General features: G+C 44.7%; 1 protein-coding gene across 2 annotated transcripts in view; it reads left to right on the forward strand.

The window, feature by feature from the left end:
- IKZF3 (IKAROS family zinc finger 3) overlaps positions 1 to 16,880 on the forward strand; it is a 34,508-nt gene extending 17,628 nt beyond the window's left edge. For both annotated transcript variants that reach the window (XM_030966171.1, XM_030966172.1), the window contains 5 exons: positions 2,862 to 3,122; positions 3,795 to 3,962; positions 4,879 to 4,995; positions 11,709 to 11,825; positions 16,083 to 16,880. In XM_030966171.1, the coding sequence (XP_030822031.1) occupies positions 2,862 to 3,122; positions 3,795 to 3,962; positions 4,879 to 4,995; positions 11,709 to 11,825; positions 16,083 to 16,789 (1,370 nt within the window). In that variant the 3' untranslated portion in view covers positions 16,790 to 16,880. The remainder of the gene's footprint in view (positions 1 to 2,861; positions 3,123 to 3,794; positions 3,963 to 4,878; positions 4,996 to 11,708; positions 11,826 to 16,082) is intronic.
- The last annotated feature ends 1,022 nt before the right edge of the window (positions 16,881 to 17,902 follow it).

Here is a 17,902-nt window from a genome sequence, read left to right on the forward strand (position 1 = left end):
TTAGCAGAGGCAGTGATGGAAAAGCCTTGATCAAAACTCAGGTGCATCCTCCTCTGTTACTACAAGGAAACACAAGCTTTATGTGCAGTGTGGAAACTGCAGAGGTGATTATTTTCCACGGTGGAATCATAAGATGATTTGCCCAGTTTGCACCAGTTCCCAAGGATGTGCCATGGGGGGCTCAAACCAGTGCCCACACTGTGCCACACAGACCCTGGCACAGCTCTGGAGCTGTGAGCCAAGCACTGTGATGAGAAAGGCAAGCAAACAGCACAGAAGCCTCTGTTGGAGGTCACAGCTTGGCCTCCACTGCTGAAAACTGTGTGAGATGCAGACGAAAGGTGAGACGTTGAGTAGAAAGTGGGAATTGAAATTGTTTCTGAAAGCACCAACAAGGTGCAGCTGCACTGGGTACTTCCTTTTACCATGCTGGGCAGGATGTAGCAAATTATTTTGGAACAGCCTCCTTTTTTGAGAGGGAAAAAACCAATCAACCAACCAAAAAAATCTTCTTTTTTTTTTTCTTTTTTGCCTCCTGGGAAAGGGATGGGTGTTGAAATCTCCTTTCAGCAACTGGCAGTCATTTTTCCTTGGAAAATGGAAATGGTTGTATAAACTAATTTTGAAAGAATCTTGATAACAAGATCACCCTCACACCCTTGGATGAGGAGTTGGCAGCAGAAGGCACCTGCAGAGGAAGTTCTGTTTTTGTGGAAGCAGGAATCTGTGGGATGGAAACAGAGCTGATACTGAAGGATCCACAAAGAAAACCAGCCCATTTTTGGGTGCATCTGGAGCTCCCTGTGACCTTCTGAGAAAACACCTGAACCCACCTGAGCTCATCCAGGACTGGGGCAGCAAGTCCCACCAGCAAAATCCAAATATTTTCCAGGATAGGGGATAAAAACACACAGTATGGGAGAAAACCCCTTTCTTCCATCAATATCCCCATCGATGGAGAGCACGAGAGGGATCTCAGAGTTTTCCACAATAGTGTGGGGTCTGGTTTAGGAGAAAGAAACCATCCCCACCTATTTCCCCCAGCTCAGCCCAAAGTCAGACAGACTGGCAGAGCTTAATACAATCAATTAGGACAGAGGAGTGATTTTCTCCCTAAAATGTAGCTGAAAATGTTGATTTCATGAAATTCTAGGTTTCCAGATCTTTGTTTTTCAACGTTGCTTTTATGTCGCCACCTCATTTTCACTGCCACCCATTGTTTGTTCTCAGCATTTGATGTGGTTTATTACTCAGAACCAGAGCTAATACATATTCAGCAGTTCATGTTCTGTACTTTGGAGAAGGGACAAGTGATTCAGTGCCAGATTGAACTGTCTAATCCTGGGCTGGAGGGAGGAGCAGGTGGCCAGAGAACAAGGCTCAAACAGGAAGCCATGTGCTGCATCTCATGGTGCTCCTCTTCACTCGGGAGTTCGAGGCACAGCTTGAGTTCCAACCTTTGTCTCTTGTCAGAGAACCATGGAATGGCTTGAGTTGGAAGGACCTTAAAACTCATCCAGTCCCACCCCCTGCCTTGGGCAGGGGCACTTTCCACTCTCCCAGGCTGGTCCAAGATCCATCCAGCCTGATCTTGGACACTCCCAGGGATGGGGCAGCCACAGCTTCTCTGGAAACCTGTGCCAGGGAGGAATTTCTTCCATCTAGCCAACCTCAGTTTTCTCTCTTTCACCTTAAAGCCATTCCCTCCCATCCTGTCACTCCAGCTCATGATGAATTGTCCCTCTCTGGTTCCCTTGTGACCCCTTCAGATGCTGGAAGGTGCTGTGAGGTCTCCACACAACTCTTCTCCAGGCTGTCCCAACTTTTCTCAGCCAGCTTTAAGCAGAGCAAAAAGCTGTCCTGGCAGTTATTAATGATTTTAATGGAAGTGCTGGTAGTGCTGGAGTTAATTGTGGAAAGGAAATTCAGCACGCTAAGCTGGGAATCATCAGTTGTTTATATAGTGTGACCAATTTGCTTGCATTTTTACTCTTTAGTAAATCATTAGCTGCCTGTTACATCCACCTTTGTCATGGAGCTGCATTCATTTAGGCCATGCCTCTGGATTCCTCTGGGCTGGAACCTGTTTGAAGGCCATGGATGTTGATCTTCAGGAGGTGTCAGGTTCTTTGCCACATCCTCACAAAATCAGGAAAGTCTTCTGGCATTTCTGGGATACATTTATTTATCAGGAAACCCTTACCCCGTCTCTGCTAGTTTTACTCACATTGTAAATCAAGATTATCAACTGCTCCTCACACATCTGAGAGCTATGGATAAAAACTGTGATTTGCAAGTGAAAACTGGGATTATTGGCTAGGTTTAACTAGTGAGAATCTATCCCATGGGAGAGCTGAGAGTCCTTCACTGATCAGACATATTTCCTAGGCTTGTTCTAAGCACCAGAGGTTCCACAGGAAGGTATAAGATATAATTACTTATTAAATTTATGTTTTTCTGTATTACCAATTCACAGAAGCAACCTGAAATGCTGATTTCTATAAAAATAATACTTGTGAGTGGTGTGAAAAAGTGTTTTTTTTTGAATCCTGGCTAGTAATTTCAGGAAATGTTTGTACTGTATTATACATTCGTAATCTGTAGAAGGAAGTTCTCCATCAACGATAATTACCAGGCAGGTTAATTGCTTTCAAGGGTTATCTCACTGTGAGTATCACTAAGTGTCCATGACCGGTGAAGTTCCACATCTCAACTTCATTTCTTCATCTCCATGTCTCAATAAAACTTTTAGGAAGATTGATACTGTTGTTTTATATAATTTTAGTGCATTTTTTTCCTAAGGTACCTCACTGTGGATAAGATTAGCCTTTTTTCACTCCTGTGCTTTGTTTTACCTGCAGATGATGTGATTCAAGTGAAAGGTGAATACAATGAAAGGGAGGAGAATGCTTTAAATTCCGAGCCAATGGAAAACCTGGAAGAATCTGAACTGCCTTACACATATCCCAGAGAATATAACGAATATGAGAGCATTAAACTGGAAAGACACTCGGGTTCATATGACAACGTCAGGCCAGCTAGTGGAAAGATGAATTGTGATATCTGTGGATTAGCCTGCATTAGCCTCAATGTCTTGATGGTTCATAAGCGTAGCCACACTGGTAAATATCCCTCTGTTGTTCTTGTAAGAGCTGGAGTACTGAAAATAAGATAATTTTTAATCTAGACTGGTTATTTTTAAAAAGGATACCAAAATCAGGGTTTCCTTGTTCTGTCCTTGACGCCACATGTGATCTTTATCAAGTTACTCGCTGTTCTGTGCCTCACTTTACCCACCTTTCTTCTTATCAGGATTGAATAGTATTAAAAGCAAGTTGGTGAGGCATTTTAAGAATTTTGGATGAAAGGCACTATGTAATGCAGTATTTCTGGCACAAAGCAAAAGTTAATTTGGTGTTGTGCTGCCATTTTCAGTCTGTATATAAATTTCTCGCTGTGCCATACTTTGGCAACAAACCAATGAGCATCTTAAGTTTCAGCCTGCAGTAAGATAAGAATTTTTTTTCCTTCTAAAAATTGCTGGCTTGTTGGAATCAGCCTCCTCCAGAGCTCTTCTTTCCATGGAAGAACTGTGCAGTGCTTTCCATAGTCCTACATATGCTACGAGCAGCTCTGACACCAGAGCTGCACCTCCCTCCCACTGAAGCCACACTGTGTGTGTTTCTATAGAAAGAAATCAATCCAATACCTCATTCTTTCCTCTTCCAAAAAGGCAGAGGACAGCATGATACCCACGTAACCATTAAATGTCCTTTTCTGTATGTCATTTTAAGGTGAACGGCCATTCCAGTGTAATCAGTGCGGAGCTTCCTTTACTCAGAAGGGAAACCTCCTCCGCCACATTAAACTACACACAGGGGAAAAACCTTTTAAGTGTCACCTGTGCAGTTATGCCTGCCAGAGGAGGGATGCGCTTACGGGTCACTTAAGGACACATTCTGGTAAGTGACTTCACAGGCACTCCATGTGGTTTGGATGTGTGTCACTGGGACACTCGGTGTGGAAAAGACAGACAGCAAGGTTTGCTCAGCCTGTGAAAGGCTCAACACAGAGCAGTGACCACTCACTGGTGCTTCTGGAACTGGCTCTGCTCTTGGTGCAGAGAAAGGGGCCACGGGAGCCATGTCACAGCCCACAAACCTGCTTGCACAAATAGCTCCATGGTGTTTTCACAGAATCGTTTTGGTTGGAAAAGACCTCCAAGCTCATGAAGTCCAACCTTTAACCCATCACGACCTTGTCAGGTCATTTTCATACGAGTGCAGCTGGCTGTGCCAGCAATCTCTGAACGTGAGGAGAGTGTGAGATGTGCTTTGCTGGGATTCCATTCTGAGCAGTGAGGAAAATCCTAGGAGCATAATTGCAGGCAGATAACTATTGCCACCTCACTGTGGTGTAGTGCCTTTCATCTGAATCTCTTAAAATGCTCAACAGATGTTTCTTTTTAAGCCTGGTAGGGTGTTCTGTCAATTTTACAAATGGGGAAATGGAGGCACAGAGCTGAGGTGACTTGGATTTCAAGTCAGGTATAACTCAATCTTAGCTATCCCAGTTCTGCAGGAGCCAGGCTGTGCTTGCCCTTGAATTTGTCTTTATCCTCTGTTCTACATGGACTCAGAAAGAAAACATTGATTCTAAATTAGAGGTGTTATCTCTGCACTTCACTGTACAGAAAAGGTTCAACCTCACAAAGAATCAAAGTTTAAAATTATCTTATCTGCCAAGGATAAATGAGATTTTGATTTAATCAAGACCAGCAGTGTAGTGCTGTCCCCCATCAGCACCATGCTTCAAGCAAGACAGTGTTTTAGTGGTCTCTTGTGGTTATTTTAATTCTTTTATTGTTTCTTTTTCTAGTGGAGAAGCCATATAAATGTGAGTTTTGTGGAAGGAGCTACAAGCAGAGGAGCTCATTAGAGGAGCACAAGGAGCGGTGCCGGACTTACCTGCAGAATGCTGGCATGTGTGAGGCTGGTGAGTTTATCACATTGCAGTGGTTTTGGGGTTTCAGTGCATTATGGGGCTTATAAAAGATCATCTGGTGAGCTGTTAACCCACAGCCTGAGAACAGCTTTTCCTACACTCCTTTTCAGTAACCTGAGGGGCTGTAATGTTCTAAAGGGGCTGGTTCATCGTAGCCCTCAGGCGCTTTTACTTTAATCACTTTTTTCTTTAAGTGTTACTTTGTGTAAAACATCTAAAATACTTTGTACCCAGCATTTCTGGAGGTGATGCTCAGTGAGCTAAATTATTCCTACATTAATGTTGTTTTGTGGCTCATTTTACAGGATGAGTTGTTGACAACCACGTGTTTGATGGTTCCTTTTCTGTTAGAATTTGCAGCAGTTTTAGTGACTTGGATCCAGGGCATACAAAGGGAGTGGGATCCCAAAAATCACTGACAGATCAGCTTAGGAGGGAATAAGAGGTAAAGGGCTGCTTTGAACATAGAGCTGCCTTTGGAAAAGATGAAATGTATCAAAACACGTTTTTTTCTTATTTTCCATTTTGCAGTCTCAGTGCTGCAGCTCCAAAATACTTTGGTGAAAAGTAATCACCATAATCTTTGTCCCTGCTTCACCCGAACTGCTCAAATCCTAAAATGAACTGTGTGATTTGGATCTCACAACACACCAGTAAGTCAGGAAAAAATTACTCTTCCCATTCAGAGTCAAGGAGTGGCTGTGACCTCCCAAAGAACTCTGTGACTGGTCTAAGAAGAGCTGAGGCCACAGTTTGAGTTCAGGCTCCCATCTTTTGCTATGCAGCCTTGAAAAAACACCAAATAATGGAAACATGGAATCACAGAGGGTTTGGGTTGGAAAGGACCTTGAAGATCATCCAGTAGCATAGGCAGAGACACCATCCACTAACCCAGGTTGCTCCAAGCCTTGTCCAACCTGGCCTTGGACACTTCCTGGGCAGCCACAGCTTCTCTGAGCAACCTGTGCCAGGGCCTCACCACCCTCACAGGGAGGAATTTCCTCCTAATAACTCTATTAACCACAGAAAGGACAAGATTCTGCAGGAATCATCACAAGCCAGGCCTGAAAATCAGTGTGAAGTGCCACTGGTAAGTGATAAAAATCTTGTGTACAGGGAATCCCTACACTGTGCAGAGTGTGTAGGCTGGTGTTTCAGGCTTTGTGACACATGCAAGAAACCTCCCAGAGAACCATGATTTACCAAAGTGTTTCATAGATAATTTTATAGTTTTGAGGGGGCTCTCTTCTTGTCAAAGTGACATATTTCTTAGAGCGTTTGAAAAGGTTACTGGTAATCAGCTCATCAGCAAGTTCTGGGTTTGGTGAGAACCCTTACACGTTGTAACTGTGGTTACACACATCACGGCCATCACCCAAAGTGTCCAGCTGTGAAAATGGAAAACATGAGAGCTGCTGCAGGTTTCTGCTTTGAAACAATTCTCATGGTTTAGATGCATTTCAGAATAGCAACATTCCCTCCTTATCCCAAACCTGTGGTGCAGTTCTTGCTGCAGCACTGCAAGGGAGCCTGAACTGGTCACAGGGAATGGAAATTCCCAGAGTGCCAAGAGGTGGCTGCTGCCCTGCCTTGGAGACCTTCACACCCTTACACAGATTGCAGTGTTAGGAAATTTTATGAAAAACAGGGACTCCTGGGGCATTTCTATCTAATTCTCTGGTATCAACAGGATGTTGGGTGGCAGAACCAGGGAGAGGGAAAGCTGGAAAGACTCTCAGGAGGTCATTTGCTATGTTTCATTTTTTCTCCCCCCTAAGTGTAGCACTTTGCATTTGTGTTTAGTAAACATCCTCTTTACATTACTGATCCTTTCCCTACTTCTTTCCATCACTTTGAATTTTGGTGTTTTTCTGAATTCCCCTCAAGCTTCTCAACCAGGTCTGGTGGAAGGTGTCCCTGTCCATGGCAGGAGGGTGGAACTGGATGACCTTTAAGGTCTCTTCCAACTCAAACCATTCCACAATTCTATAATTCTCACATGGAGCCATCTTTGGACACAAAAGTGCTCTACATGCCATCATTCCTAACTGATTAAAATATTTAAAAGCATCAGGACAGTAAGAACCATTCTATTTGCTTTTCAGTGCCATGCTTGCATGTTCTAAATGTGGAAATATTTCTAAAAGAGAAGTTTCATGTAATATAGTTGGAGCATTGTCCCTGATAACCATCTCTCTCACATTTTTCTCATTGCACAATCACCCAACTCCTTTCCACTCTCCCTTCTTGAGTGACCACAGAGAGATGCTACAGGAAACAATGCCTCTAATTTCAGCTTTGTGCTTGAGGGCTTTGCTAACATTATCTGCACATTCTAAAAATTCTGCTCACATTGGTTGGTGTGGCAGAAACCACACTATGGGAACAGCTCAGTGCAGGGTGAGTGCTGGTGTGAGCTTGGGGCTGGGACAGCAGCAGCTCTCTCTCCAGCTGCAGGGTGACATGGTGGCCCAGAGATGGATGTCCCATCTCTGGAAGTGTTCAAAGCCAGGTTGGACAAGGCTTGGAACAACCTGGGCTAGAGGAAAGTGTCCCTGCCCATGGCAGGGGGTGGTACAAGGTGATCCTTAAGGTTCCTCCCAACCCAAAGCACTCAGGGAACCCTTGATGGCCAGGGGACAGCACCTTTGGAGAGGTGGCTCCTCACCCAGCACTCACAGGACAACCTAAAGAGTCCTTCCTCATGGATAATTCACAGTGGCAGGAAAACAGCCCTCTGGAAATGTTTTATCCAGGCAGGATTACATCTGAAATGTACACTGAGGCAGGCAGCAGCACTGGGAACAGCATGGAGACCTCTCAGGGAGGGTCAGGGAAAAAAATCAAACATCCTCAGCCCTGGTGCTGGTTGAGCAGGAGAGGAGCTCCCAGCTATCAAAGTGGTGAGATCAACCCCATCTTTACACCACATAAAATTCCATGCTTAGGAGCTCAACTTGCCAGGTAATTCCAGAGCCACTGATCAGATCTGACCAAGAGGGACAAGGGGATATATTTGAGCTACAGAATTTCTTTCAGCATCCTCAGAGACATTTTTTTTTGCTTTCTGGCCCTGCAGTTGGGCCATCAGAGCCCTGAGCTTGCAGGATAACCCAAGATCCCAGGCTGCTCTTCAGTGCTTTGGAAATCTGGATTTTCTGTATTTGTCTTTTTCTCACTGTAATTTTGAGCAAAGCACTTGACCATTTCTGTTAGTTCAGCCTGAATTTTATTTTTAGATCCATGTTATAAGTGAGATAATTGCTTATTTAAATCACCATGCGCAGTGGAATCATCCAGAGGGAGGAGAATTGAAGAGGGACACAGGGTGTGATAATCTCTCTATATTTGAGAAGTCTTTAGAGAATTTGAAGTGATTAAAAAACTTTTTCCTAGATGCTAAGTATTATTCTTGGATTGTTTAAGATGTGATGCAGAGGAAAAAGTTGGATGAGATAATTTTCTGGGTACAGACAGCAGTCCTGTGAATGAGAACCTGTATAACCACCTTCATCTTACTGGGAGTAGACATTGTTTCCCTAAGGCCAGGTTGTGAAAATGTCATCAGAGACCTTTTGTGGCCCATAAATAGAGATTCTTTTTTCTTTAGGAAAAAATAGCCAGTAGCAAGGAGTCAAAAATCTTAATGTGAAGGCAAAGACCCTCAGCATTAAAATAAAAGGGCAGAGAACCATGAAGCTGCAAGATTGATTCTACAGAAGTCCCAGAGCATGTTATGTAGGTCAATAGTTACTGTCTCTGCAGATCTCCTCCGAGGAAAGGCTCTGTTATTCCTGCAGGAAGCCCTCATCTGCCCTCCTGACATTAATTTAACAATTAAAGTTCCCTTGGTGGCACATAAATAATGTTGACAAGTCACCCCTGATACGCTACATGCAGCTTCCAGTGTGCTTCTGGGGCTGGGAGGGCTGAGAGCAGCTCTGAGCTGAGTCCTGCCAGGATAAGGAAAAACACCATGAAAATGTGGAATTAAAGCTTTACTAGAGCAGCACATGGGTCCTCAGAGTGCAACTCCTGGAGGTAAAGACTGAGGAAAAGAGGAGCTAGAACAACAAAATCATAAAACCAAAGAAGAGATCAGGGAGCTGCTTTTATGATATGGATGAATTGTGTTTTCTTTCTTTTTTCTTTACAAACAAAAAAGTACATTTTTGAGTACACAATTTGTTGGGGTTTTTAAAATTTAGATTGCTGCTGTTATGACTTGTTCAATGATCCAGCCAAGATTATGAGGCTTTGGGTTTGGGGGAAGTTCAAACTTCGGACTACAGTCACCTAAAGTTCATACAAAGCTGCATATTCCAGGCTTTGGAGCATGAGAATTAAACAGAAGTCCTGACATTAAAAACCGTATAATTTTCAAGACCAAACTTTTGGCCCAAGCCCAAGCAGGTGATTCCACTCTACCTCCCTCCCTTCCCCTCAGAGTGTCACCTTAACTTGGTGTTTTGTCTCACTTTGTGCATTTGGGTATTTTATGCTGGGAGCAGGGATGAATACATTTATGGCAACCTCCTAACACACTGGAATTAATTTAGAATAAAACTGAGACTAGAAGAGCAGTGTGTTATTACCTTCAAGGCACTCCATGCCCTGCTCAAGCCTGGCTGTCACGTACATCCCAAGGTTCCAGGACTGTGACCAAGCAGAGCCAGGCCCTGTTATCCCATCCTCCCTGACTCATATTTGTAGCACCAAGCACCTCTGAAACACTTGATGTTTTCAAACTGCTGAACAAACATGAACAAATAGTTCTGGCTGAGGTTTGGTGAGTCATGGTTTGTGCTGACTGAAACTCCTGTTATCAGGAGCAGCACTGACAAACAGGTACAGAGGACAGACTGAAACGCTCAGGGAAAGGCTGCATGGGGCTGGGAAGGATGAAGCTGCACTTTCAGCACTTGCTCTACTGGGCAGACAGAAATTTAAGTCTGCTACTCAATAAATCTGTGTTTAGCAGGACTGAAATGATATCAAAGTGTTCCTATCACTTTCCTCTGGCGCTGCTTGTCTCTTACTTAGGTTATGCTTCATGTATTCAGGGAGGCCTCATTTTGGCCTACCAGTGCCTGAAGGGGGTTATAAAAAGGAGGCAGAAGGATTTTTATAACAGGCAGGGAGTGACAGGAGAAAGGACAATGATTTTAGACTGCCAGAGGGCAGGGTTGGATGGGATATGAGGAAGAAATTCTTCCTGGGAGGGTGGTGAGGCCCTGGCACAGGTTGCCCAGAGAGGCTGTGACTGTCCCTGGAAATGTCCAGCACCAGGTTGGACAAGGCTTGGAGCAACCTGGGTTAATGGAGGGTGCCCATGACCATGCCATGATCTTCAAGGTCCTTTCCAACTAAAATCATTCCATGTTTCCATGATTCTATATTTAGATTTGTTGGTGTATGTACAGTAACACAGCAACCAGGACTCTTTCACAGTGAGATCCAACCTTTTATACCACCTTGGGAAAGTCAATCACCCCTCATTGGGAGCTCTGGAAAATGGGAAGAGCCTGAATTGGCCTAATCCCAAGGGAGTCATCACAGGGCACTGGGACTTTTCCAAAAATTAGAAATTTGGGAGGTTATAAAAAGCTTTAAAACACAGAAGAATCATTTCTCACCTTGCAGATCCCATCTCCTACAGACTTGGACAATCCATTCAGACGTGTCCTGTTCTCAGCACAGTGATCCCTGCCATGGGTACTTTTAGCGATGAGTTTACTCTTCATTATAATTTTTAACATAAAAGCACCAGTCCAGATGGGTGTTGTTGAGGTTTGAGCAGGGTTTGGGGGGGAAGCCACAGCAGTTACGATCAGTATTAGTGTGGTAGTAGCGATATGAGGTGGCAGCTCTCCAGCTCAAGGCCTCTGCAGCCTCCAGGAGCTGAGAGCAAGCACAGCTTCTGTGCAGCGCTGGGCACTGCTTAGCACAGCTGAGGAGAGCACTGGAAAATGGGAAGAGCCTTAATTGGCCTAATCTCAAGGGAGTCGTCACAGGGCACAGGTACTTATCCAAAAATTAGAAATTTGGGAGGTTGTAACAAGCTTTAAAACACAGAGGAAACATTCACAGTTAGTTTTAGCTGTAGCATTTAGGAAAAAAAATTTAAGTGACAGTAACACCTGGGGGAAAAAGAGTTAGAAATTTTGAATTTTCAAAGGCTTTATTGCTTTTATTTTATTGGAACACTGATATATATCATACAAGTTTCTTAGTGATTCGTTAAGACATCTATGACTGATATCTGAAAAGTTAAGCAAGAACACTGAGTGTCTCCTCCTGCAGCTCGAAACACTGAGTGTGCAGGTGTCACCCAGCCTTACTCAGAATAAAAAAGAAAGGCCAGCAGAGCTTCTGTCTCCATCTGCAATTTAACCAACCGTCCAGCCAGTTCATTTACTTCCCCTTGCTGACGACAGTTCTGGTTTGTGCTCCCCCCTGAGTCAGCTCGGGGCTGTGCTGCCACTGACCACAACGAGTGCCCAGAGAGCAGGAATGACAGAAAAAGCAAAACCAGCTTTGCATTAGATCTCCAAACTGTTTCCTCCAGTTATGTGGCCGATTGGAGATTAAACCAGTCAGCTCTTCCTTTTTTATATCTTTCCTTTTTTGCCTTTTCACCTACGTGTTGTGTTTTTTTCTTTTTTAATTTTTTTTTTCCTTCCTTTTCACATTTTCCAACCTAGCCAGCGTGGAGGCAAGGCACATCAAGGCAGAGATGGGGACTGAAAGAGCCCTTGTGCTGGACAGGCTAGCGAGCAACGTGGCAAAGAGAAAAAGCTCAATGCCTCAGAAATTTATTGGTAAGAACAAAACCCCTTTTCATCTGCACCAGTTAAATACGTGTGGGTTGGTAACAAACAGTACAATGCCTCTGCTCCTTTTAAATATCCTGCTCAAGCTTAGCATCTAATACAAAAAAATTAAGTAACACTGATTTTTGTGATGGGGTTTTAGCAATTTGTTGTAAAGGGTTGATTAAAATAAAAAAGAATTTATTCTGTTGGCTGCTTAAACTGGGTGGAAGCTGCTGTTGTGCTTTGTGTCTTTATGTAGATTTATAAATATGTTTTATAAGCTTCCATGTGCCACTTCTGTACCTGTGTATTTGAAATGTTCTCTGCTAGGATCTAGAACAAGCAAAGAATAGGAAGGTTAATATTTTCTCAGCAGGAGCTGAAGATTCCTGCAGTTTTCATGCGTGGAGTAAGGCCTAAAGGCAGAAAAGTATTGGATTTCTCTTAGTCATTCTACTACATTTGTCTATGATTAAAAAATATCAAATCCTCTCTTGTGGTAATTTAAGCAAGCAGATGTTTCCATAGTATTTTCTTTGCATTTAATTGTACATGATCAGAGTTTTGCATGTTAGGGATCGTAAATACTAGTTGGACAGGTTCTGGGTTTCAGCAAACACCTGACCCTCTTGGCCAGTCTTATTTCATCAACCTGCCTTTAAAGAAAATAAAATTCAAGCCTGTGTCCTAAGGAAAACCCTTAGTCAGCAGTTATATAATATGGGTGCTGATGAAGCCTTATTTGTGCTCTTTGTAGGGTTACATAAGGTAAAAAGTGGTTTGTTTTTTTTTTTATGGCCCAATATAAAGTTCACCCTCTGAGTGGGGCTCATGTGGGAGATGTGTGGGCTGGGAGGGCAGGGAGGGCTGCTGCAGCCAAACCCCCAGCACAGAGTGCACCAGCTCCAGAGCAAGGTAGAGGTGAGCAGCTGGATCCATCCAAGTAAAGCTGCACAGCTGGATCCATCCAGGTAAATCTGCACATCTGGATGCATCCAGGTAAAGCTGCACAGCTGGATCCATCCAGGTAAAGGTGAGCAGATGGATCCACCCAAGTAAAGCTGGACAGCTGGATCTATCCAGGGAAAGGTGAGCAGATGGATCCATCCAGGTAAAGCTGCACAGCTGGATCCATCCAGGGAAAGGTGAGTAGATGGAGCCATCCAGGTAGAGGTGAGCAGATGGATCCATCCAGGTAAAGCTGGACAGCTGGATCCATCCAGGGAAAGGTGAGCAGATGGATCCATCCAGGTAAAGCTGTGCAGATGGACACATCCACCCAGGAAACCAACTCAGTTTTTGAAGGTAATGGAGCTCTTAATGGGTTTGGTGGGTAGCACTGGGCTTTCATCTCTGATAACTGGTCTCATTTATTTATTTATTTTACATTATTGTGGCTTTCTAAAGGTCACCTCACTGCACAGCCAGACCAGCACACTCCATCTGAGTCTCTTTGGTGCTCAGGATTGAAACTGGACCTGTGGGGCTTGGCCCTTACACGTCTTGCTGTGGTTCAAAAAGCAATATTAATGCAAATGGGTTTGTAATCCTTTAACTTCCTCTATTTTAGCATTTTTTCAGCTCTCTCATTGTGCAATCACCAGCAGTTTGATCTTTATGTATTTTATTAAACACGTCTGCAGCAGGATGCACCCCCTCAGCATAAGCCTAACGTGAAAAACGAGTGGGTTTGGGGTTTCCTCTGTGAGCCCGAGTTCCTGTGTGGCCCAGATCCTCTGGGATTTGTTCTAATGCTGGATGGCATGAACTGGCACTGCACACACAGGTGATTGTGTAGAGAAGCTGGAGAACCCATCACAGATCACCTAAAGGCACAAAATAACCCATTTTTGAAACTTGCTGTTTTTCTAGGACTCCTGTGATTTTTCTTGTTGAATTGCATGTGCAAACATTCCCCCCTCAGCCCTCTGTATCCCTGGGAAGGATGTTTCCAGGAGCAGGCTCTCCGACCTCGGTCTGACTCCTGTGCCTTTCTGACCTGTCCCTGTCAGAGCTCAGATCTGCCAGGCCAGTGCAGGGATCCTTTGGGAAATCTGGGAATGAGTGCTGATGTCTCATTTAGTCAGGAAGCAGGGACAGGGATATGCACTAACAAGGCATCTTTGTTTGGCTCGTTTCTCTGAATGAAGTCTATTGATTGGAAGAAAAACCCCTTTATTATAATTGGAGGGCTCTGCAGAGATTCAGACAAGCACCAGGAGTCTCTCCCACTTTATTTTTCACATTTCCATCCCCACTAGCTGCCTCGTGTGCACCGCTACAAGTCCCACACAAGGGCAGGGACCACCAGACCCTGCATTTGACTCTTCACCTCTGTACCAGGCCTCTCTTCAGAGTCTTTTCCTGGGGGACCTTAAAATCCACCAGGACAGTGGAATCACTGTGAGATCCCCAGTGATCATTCAGGAGTTGGACTCAATGGTCCTGGTTAGGATATTCCACAATCCTACGATCATACATCAAGATTCTTTATTTTACTTTACAACTCTTAACACCAAAATTTTTAGGGAGTCTTGTCTATTTTTGCTTTTATTTTTATTTTTTTTCTACTTAAATCCCAATTTATTCACATCTTTCACTTGCCTGGAGCTGGTTTTATGAGTCACCCAAAAATACAGCAGCAGTTTGTTTCCTTCCATGTGAAGCTGGACGGTGAGTGGTGCTGCGGGCTGGAAGCAGTTACACTCTTGTGGTTCTTTAACCTTTTGGAGTGTTTTAGAAAAGAAACGTGAGCTCCTGGTTTTCTGCCTCTGCAGTGAAACCCCAGAGTTTCATACACATTGAGTCAGGGTGTTGACAGGTGACTGATAAACATCTGCACCACTCAGGTTACCGTAACCAAGAGATTCGTGGATTTAATGTTTGCCAGTCACTTGCATGTGAAACCTTTCATCTGGTCTTTTTTTTTTTTTTTTGGTATTTTTTAAGCTATGAACAAGTTTATGCTTTTATTAACCACAGAATTCAGTTACTTATTTCTAGACATTCACCTCCAAAATGTCTTTAGTGCTTTTGGGGTGCAGTTTGTTTCCTCCTTGCAGCTGGCACAGAGAACAGGAGTTGCACTGTGCTGCCCAGAGAGGCGTGAGCAGAATTTCAGGTGCAATCTCCTCCACTTCTGTGAGTCCAGAGCTTTCCAAGCCCCAGCACATCCAGAGGAAAACTTTTTTTTTTCCCACTAACTCTGTATCTAGTGGCCCCAACTGTGGGATGTTTATATCTGTATTTATATCTACCAGTATTAGATTACCTGAATACCTGTGTAGAAATACAAGAAGCCAGGTATGGTGCAGAGGAAGCTGTAGTTGTCAAAGCACAGTGGGGAAAACTGACTTCTGTGTCCAAGGACTTGTCAAAGATGAATCTCAGAAAGTACCCTCACCACCTCCTCTATTAGACTGGTTTGCTTCTAAGCCTGAGATTTAAAAAAAATCTGAAAAAAACAAATACCCCACCCAAAAGTTGCTTGTGTCTAAGAGCAGCCTCTTTCAGCAGAGAACATATCATGCCCCATTCCCAGAGAGATTTCTGCCCTTTAGAAAAGTCATCACAGAGTTTAAACAGCTTTTTACCTCTCGGGACTTGTACTGGTCAGAGTGACCCTGAGATGTGTTAGAAAGTCTCTTTTCCCAGCCCAGTGGTCAAAGAAGGAGTCAGAACTCTTCAGTTCTTGTTCTCAAGGCTTTTATTGTTTCTTATCTATAAAATTCTTTCTCTGGCCTGCCAAGGTCCGTTCAGCAGGTCAGACAGAGGCACACTGGTGTTACCTTTTTATGCTAAAAACTGTGTGTACATTATTTATAATAACTTCCCAATACCTATCCTATGTTAGACCTATATCTAACCTATGTTAGACAGTGAGCTGCTACTCTAAACCAAGCCAAAAGTGCCAACACCACAGCAGAAGATGGAGGCCAAGAAGAAGAAGGAGAAAGACTGGCCATGCCCAGATTCCTCCACCTTGCCCCCTAAACCCCCATTATAAAAACCCCCAAAAATCTATTTTTTTCACCCCGTGACAAACTAATTATTATTCTACTTAGATTTTCATGGCTTGCAGAACCTCATATAAGGTTGGCAATTTTTTCCATGGGTCATAATCAAAATCACAGGTGTCCTGGGCCCTGTGCCAGGGTCTATGAGCCCCCTGGCAGGGGTTTGGGCAATCCAGGACAGCCAGAGGGATGTCTTGAACTCTGACATTTACCCACTCAGGTAATTATCCCCTCTCATCTCTCGCAGGTGAGAAACGCCCCAGCTTCGATGTCAATTACAACTCCAGTTTCCTGTACGAGAAGGAGAGCGAGATGATGCACGGGCGCATGATGGACCAGGCCATCAACAACGCCATCACCTACCTGGGGGCCGAGGCCCTGCGCCCGCTCGTGCAGACCCCGCCAGCACCCACGGCCGAGATGGTGCCGGTCATCAGCAGCCTGTACCCGCTGCCGCTGCCCCGCGCCGCCGACGTCCCCAGTGTCCCCAACGGCACTGAGCCCGACAAGAGCCACCTCAGGGACAAGAGCCTGTCATCCGACAGGGGCCTTTCCCCCAACAACAGCGGCCACGACTCCACAGACACTGACAGCAACCACGAGGAGAGGCCCAACCCCGCCTTCCACCAGAGCCAGGTGATGGCGGCAGCTCCCGCCCGCAACGGCCTCCAGGCCCTGAAGGATTTCCCGAGGCCCTACGAGATCATCAAGCCTCCGGCCATCTGCCCCCGCGACGCCTTCAAGGTCATCAACAAGGAAGGGGAGGCCATCGGGGTGTACAGGTGCGACCACTGCCGCGTGCTCTTCCTGGATTACGTGATGTTCACCATCCACATGGGCTGCCACGGCTTCCGCGACCCCTTCGAGTGCAACGTCTGCGGCTACCGCAGCCACGACCGCTACGAGTTCTCCTCGCACATAGCTCGGGGAGAGCACAGAGTGGTGCTCAAGTGAAAGGACCTCTTCTGCCAAGGTCAAAGGATGTGTTTTCTGTCAAAGGAGAGGCTTGGTTGGTTGGGGGTTTAATTAGTGTAATGAAATTTTTTTGGAGTATTTTTCTAGGCCAGTTTTAAGTGTGCCACAAGGTGACGCATTTTTTAAATTTGTTTTTCCTGATATTTCAGTGTTTTGTAGCATCTCTGCCTGGCTGCTGTGGTGAGTGGGACTGTGGGAAACACCAGGAGCAGACACTGGTTTTGATATGAACTTTATTTTTGTGAAACTTCAGAGCCATTTACGATGCTTTCAATTTTTAACTTGTGTTTGTTTTTATAGAGTTTGCTTTAAGTCAGCACAAAAGGTTTTCATGCCAATTCCCCTGCTCATTCAGGTGAATAGTCAGAGGTGTGTTGGAGGAGCTTTTCCTAGCTATAATCCCAGTGGCTCATCACCAAAACAAGGAAAACAAGGGCAGGAAAAGAGAGGGATTATTAATTCCTCTTTAAAGCTTTTCCCCTAAACCTTAACGAGAATGTGACACACTTTCAGTTTTCTTACCCCACTGCTGTCTTTCTTTAAAGTTACTCAGTAAGGGGAAAACAAGAAATGAGACCTATTTGGGGTTGGGTTTTTTTAACAGCACGTATTTTTGGGATACCCAGTGAGGTCACTGGTTGGCTCATCCCTGTGGCCTGGAGGAAATCCCAATTTTCATTGCTGGAAAATTGAAAAACTCCTCCTTTCTGATGGCTGCCAAGAATGAGGATGAAGCTGTGCTGTGTGTTGTGCCTCTGTCCCACAGCAGGACATGTGGCTGTGCCATCATGGGTTGGTCCTGGCTGGTTGTGGATGGGTGAGACCCCAGGCAGGGCTGTGAGAGCCACACCCACACCAGGACAGCCCTTGGAGATGCTGCTCCACACCCTGAGCAGGTGCCATCCCTTTGAAGTTGGTTTTTACAACAGTTCCAGAATCTCCCTTGTGGCCCCACAGCTGTGTTGGTGTCCCTGGGCTGGAGAAGGGTTTGGTAATGGCTTTGCTGAGTGAAGGTTTAATCTTTGCAAAATATTTTTGTATCCTGTAGTTAGGAGTGTTCTGATGGACTTTCTGCATCCCTTGTGTGGTTTG

Source organism: Camarhynchus parvulus, chromosome 27 (genome assembly GCF_901933205.1).
Source record: "Camarhynchus parvulus chromosome 27, STF_HiC, whole genome shotgun sequence".
Taxonomy (NCBI): domain Eukaryota; kingdom Metazoa; phylum Chordata; class Aves; order Passeriformes; family Thraupidae; genus Camarhynchus; species Camarhynchus parvulus.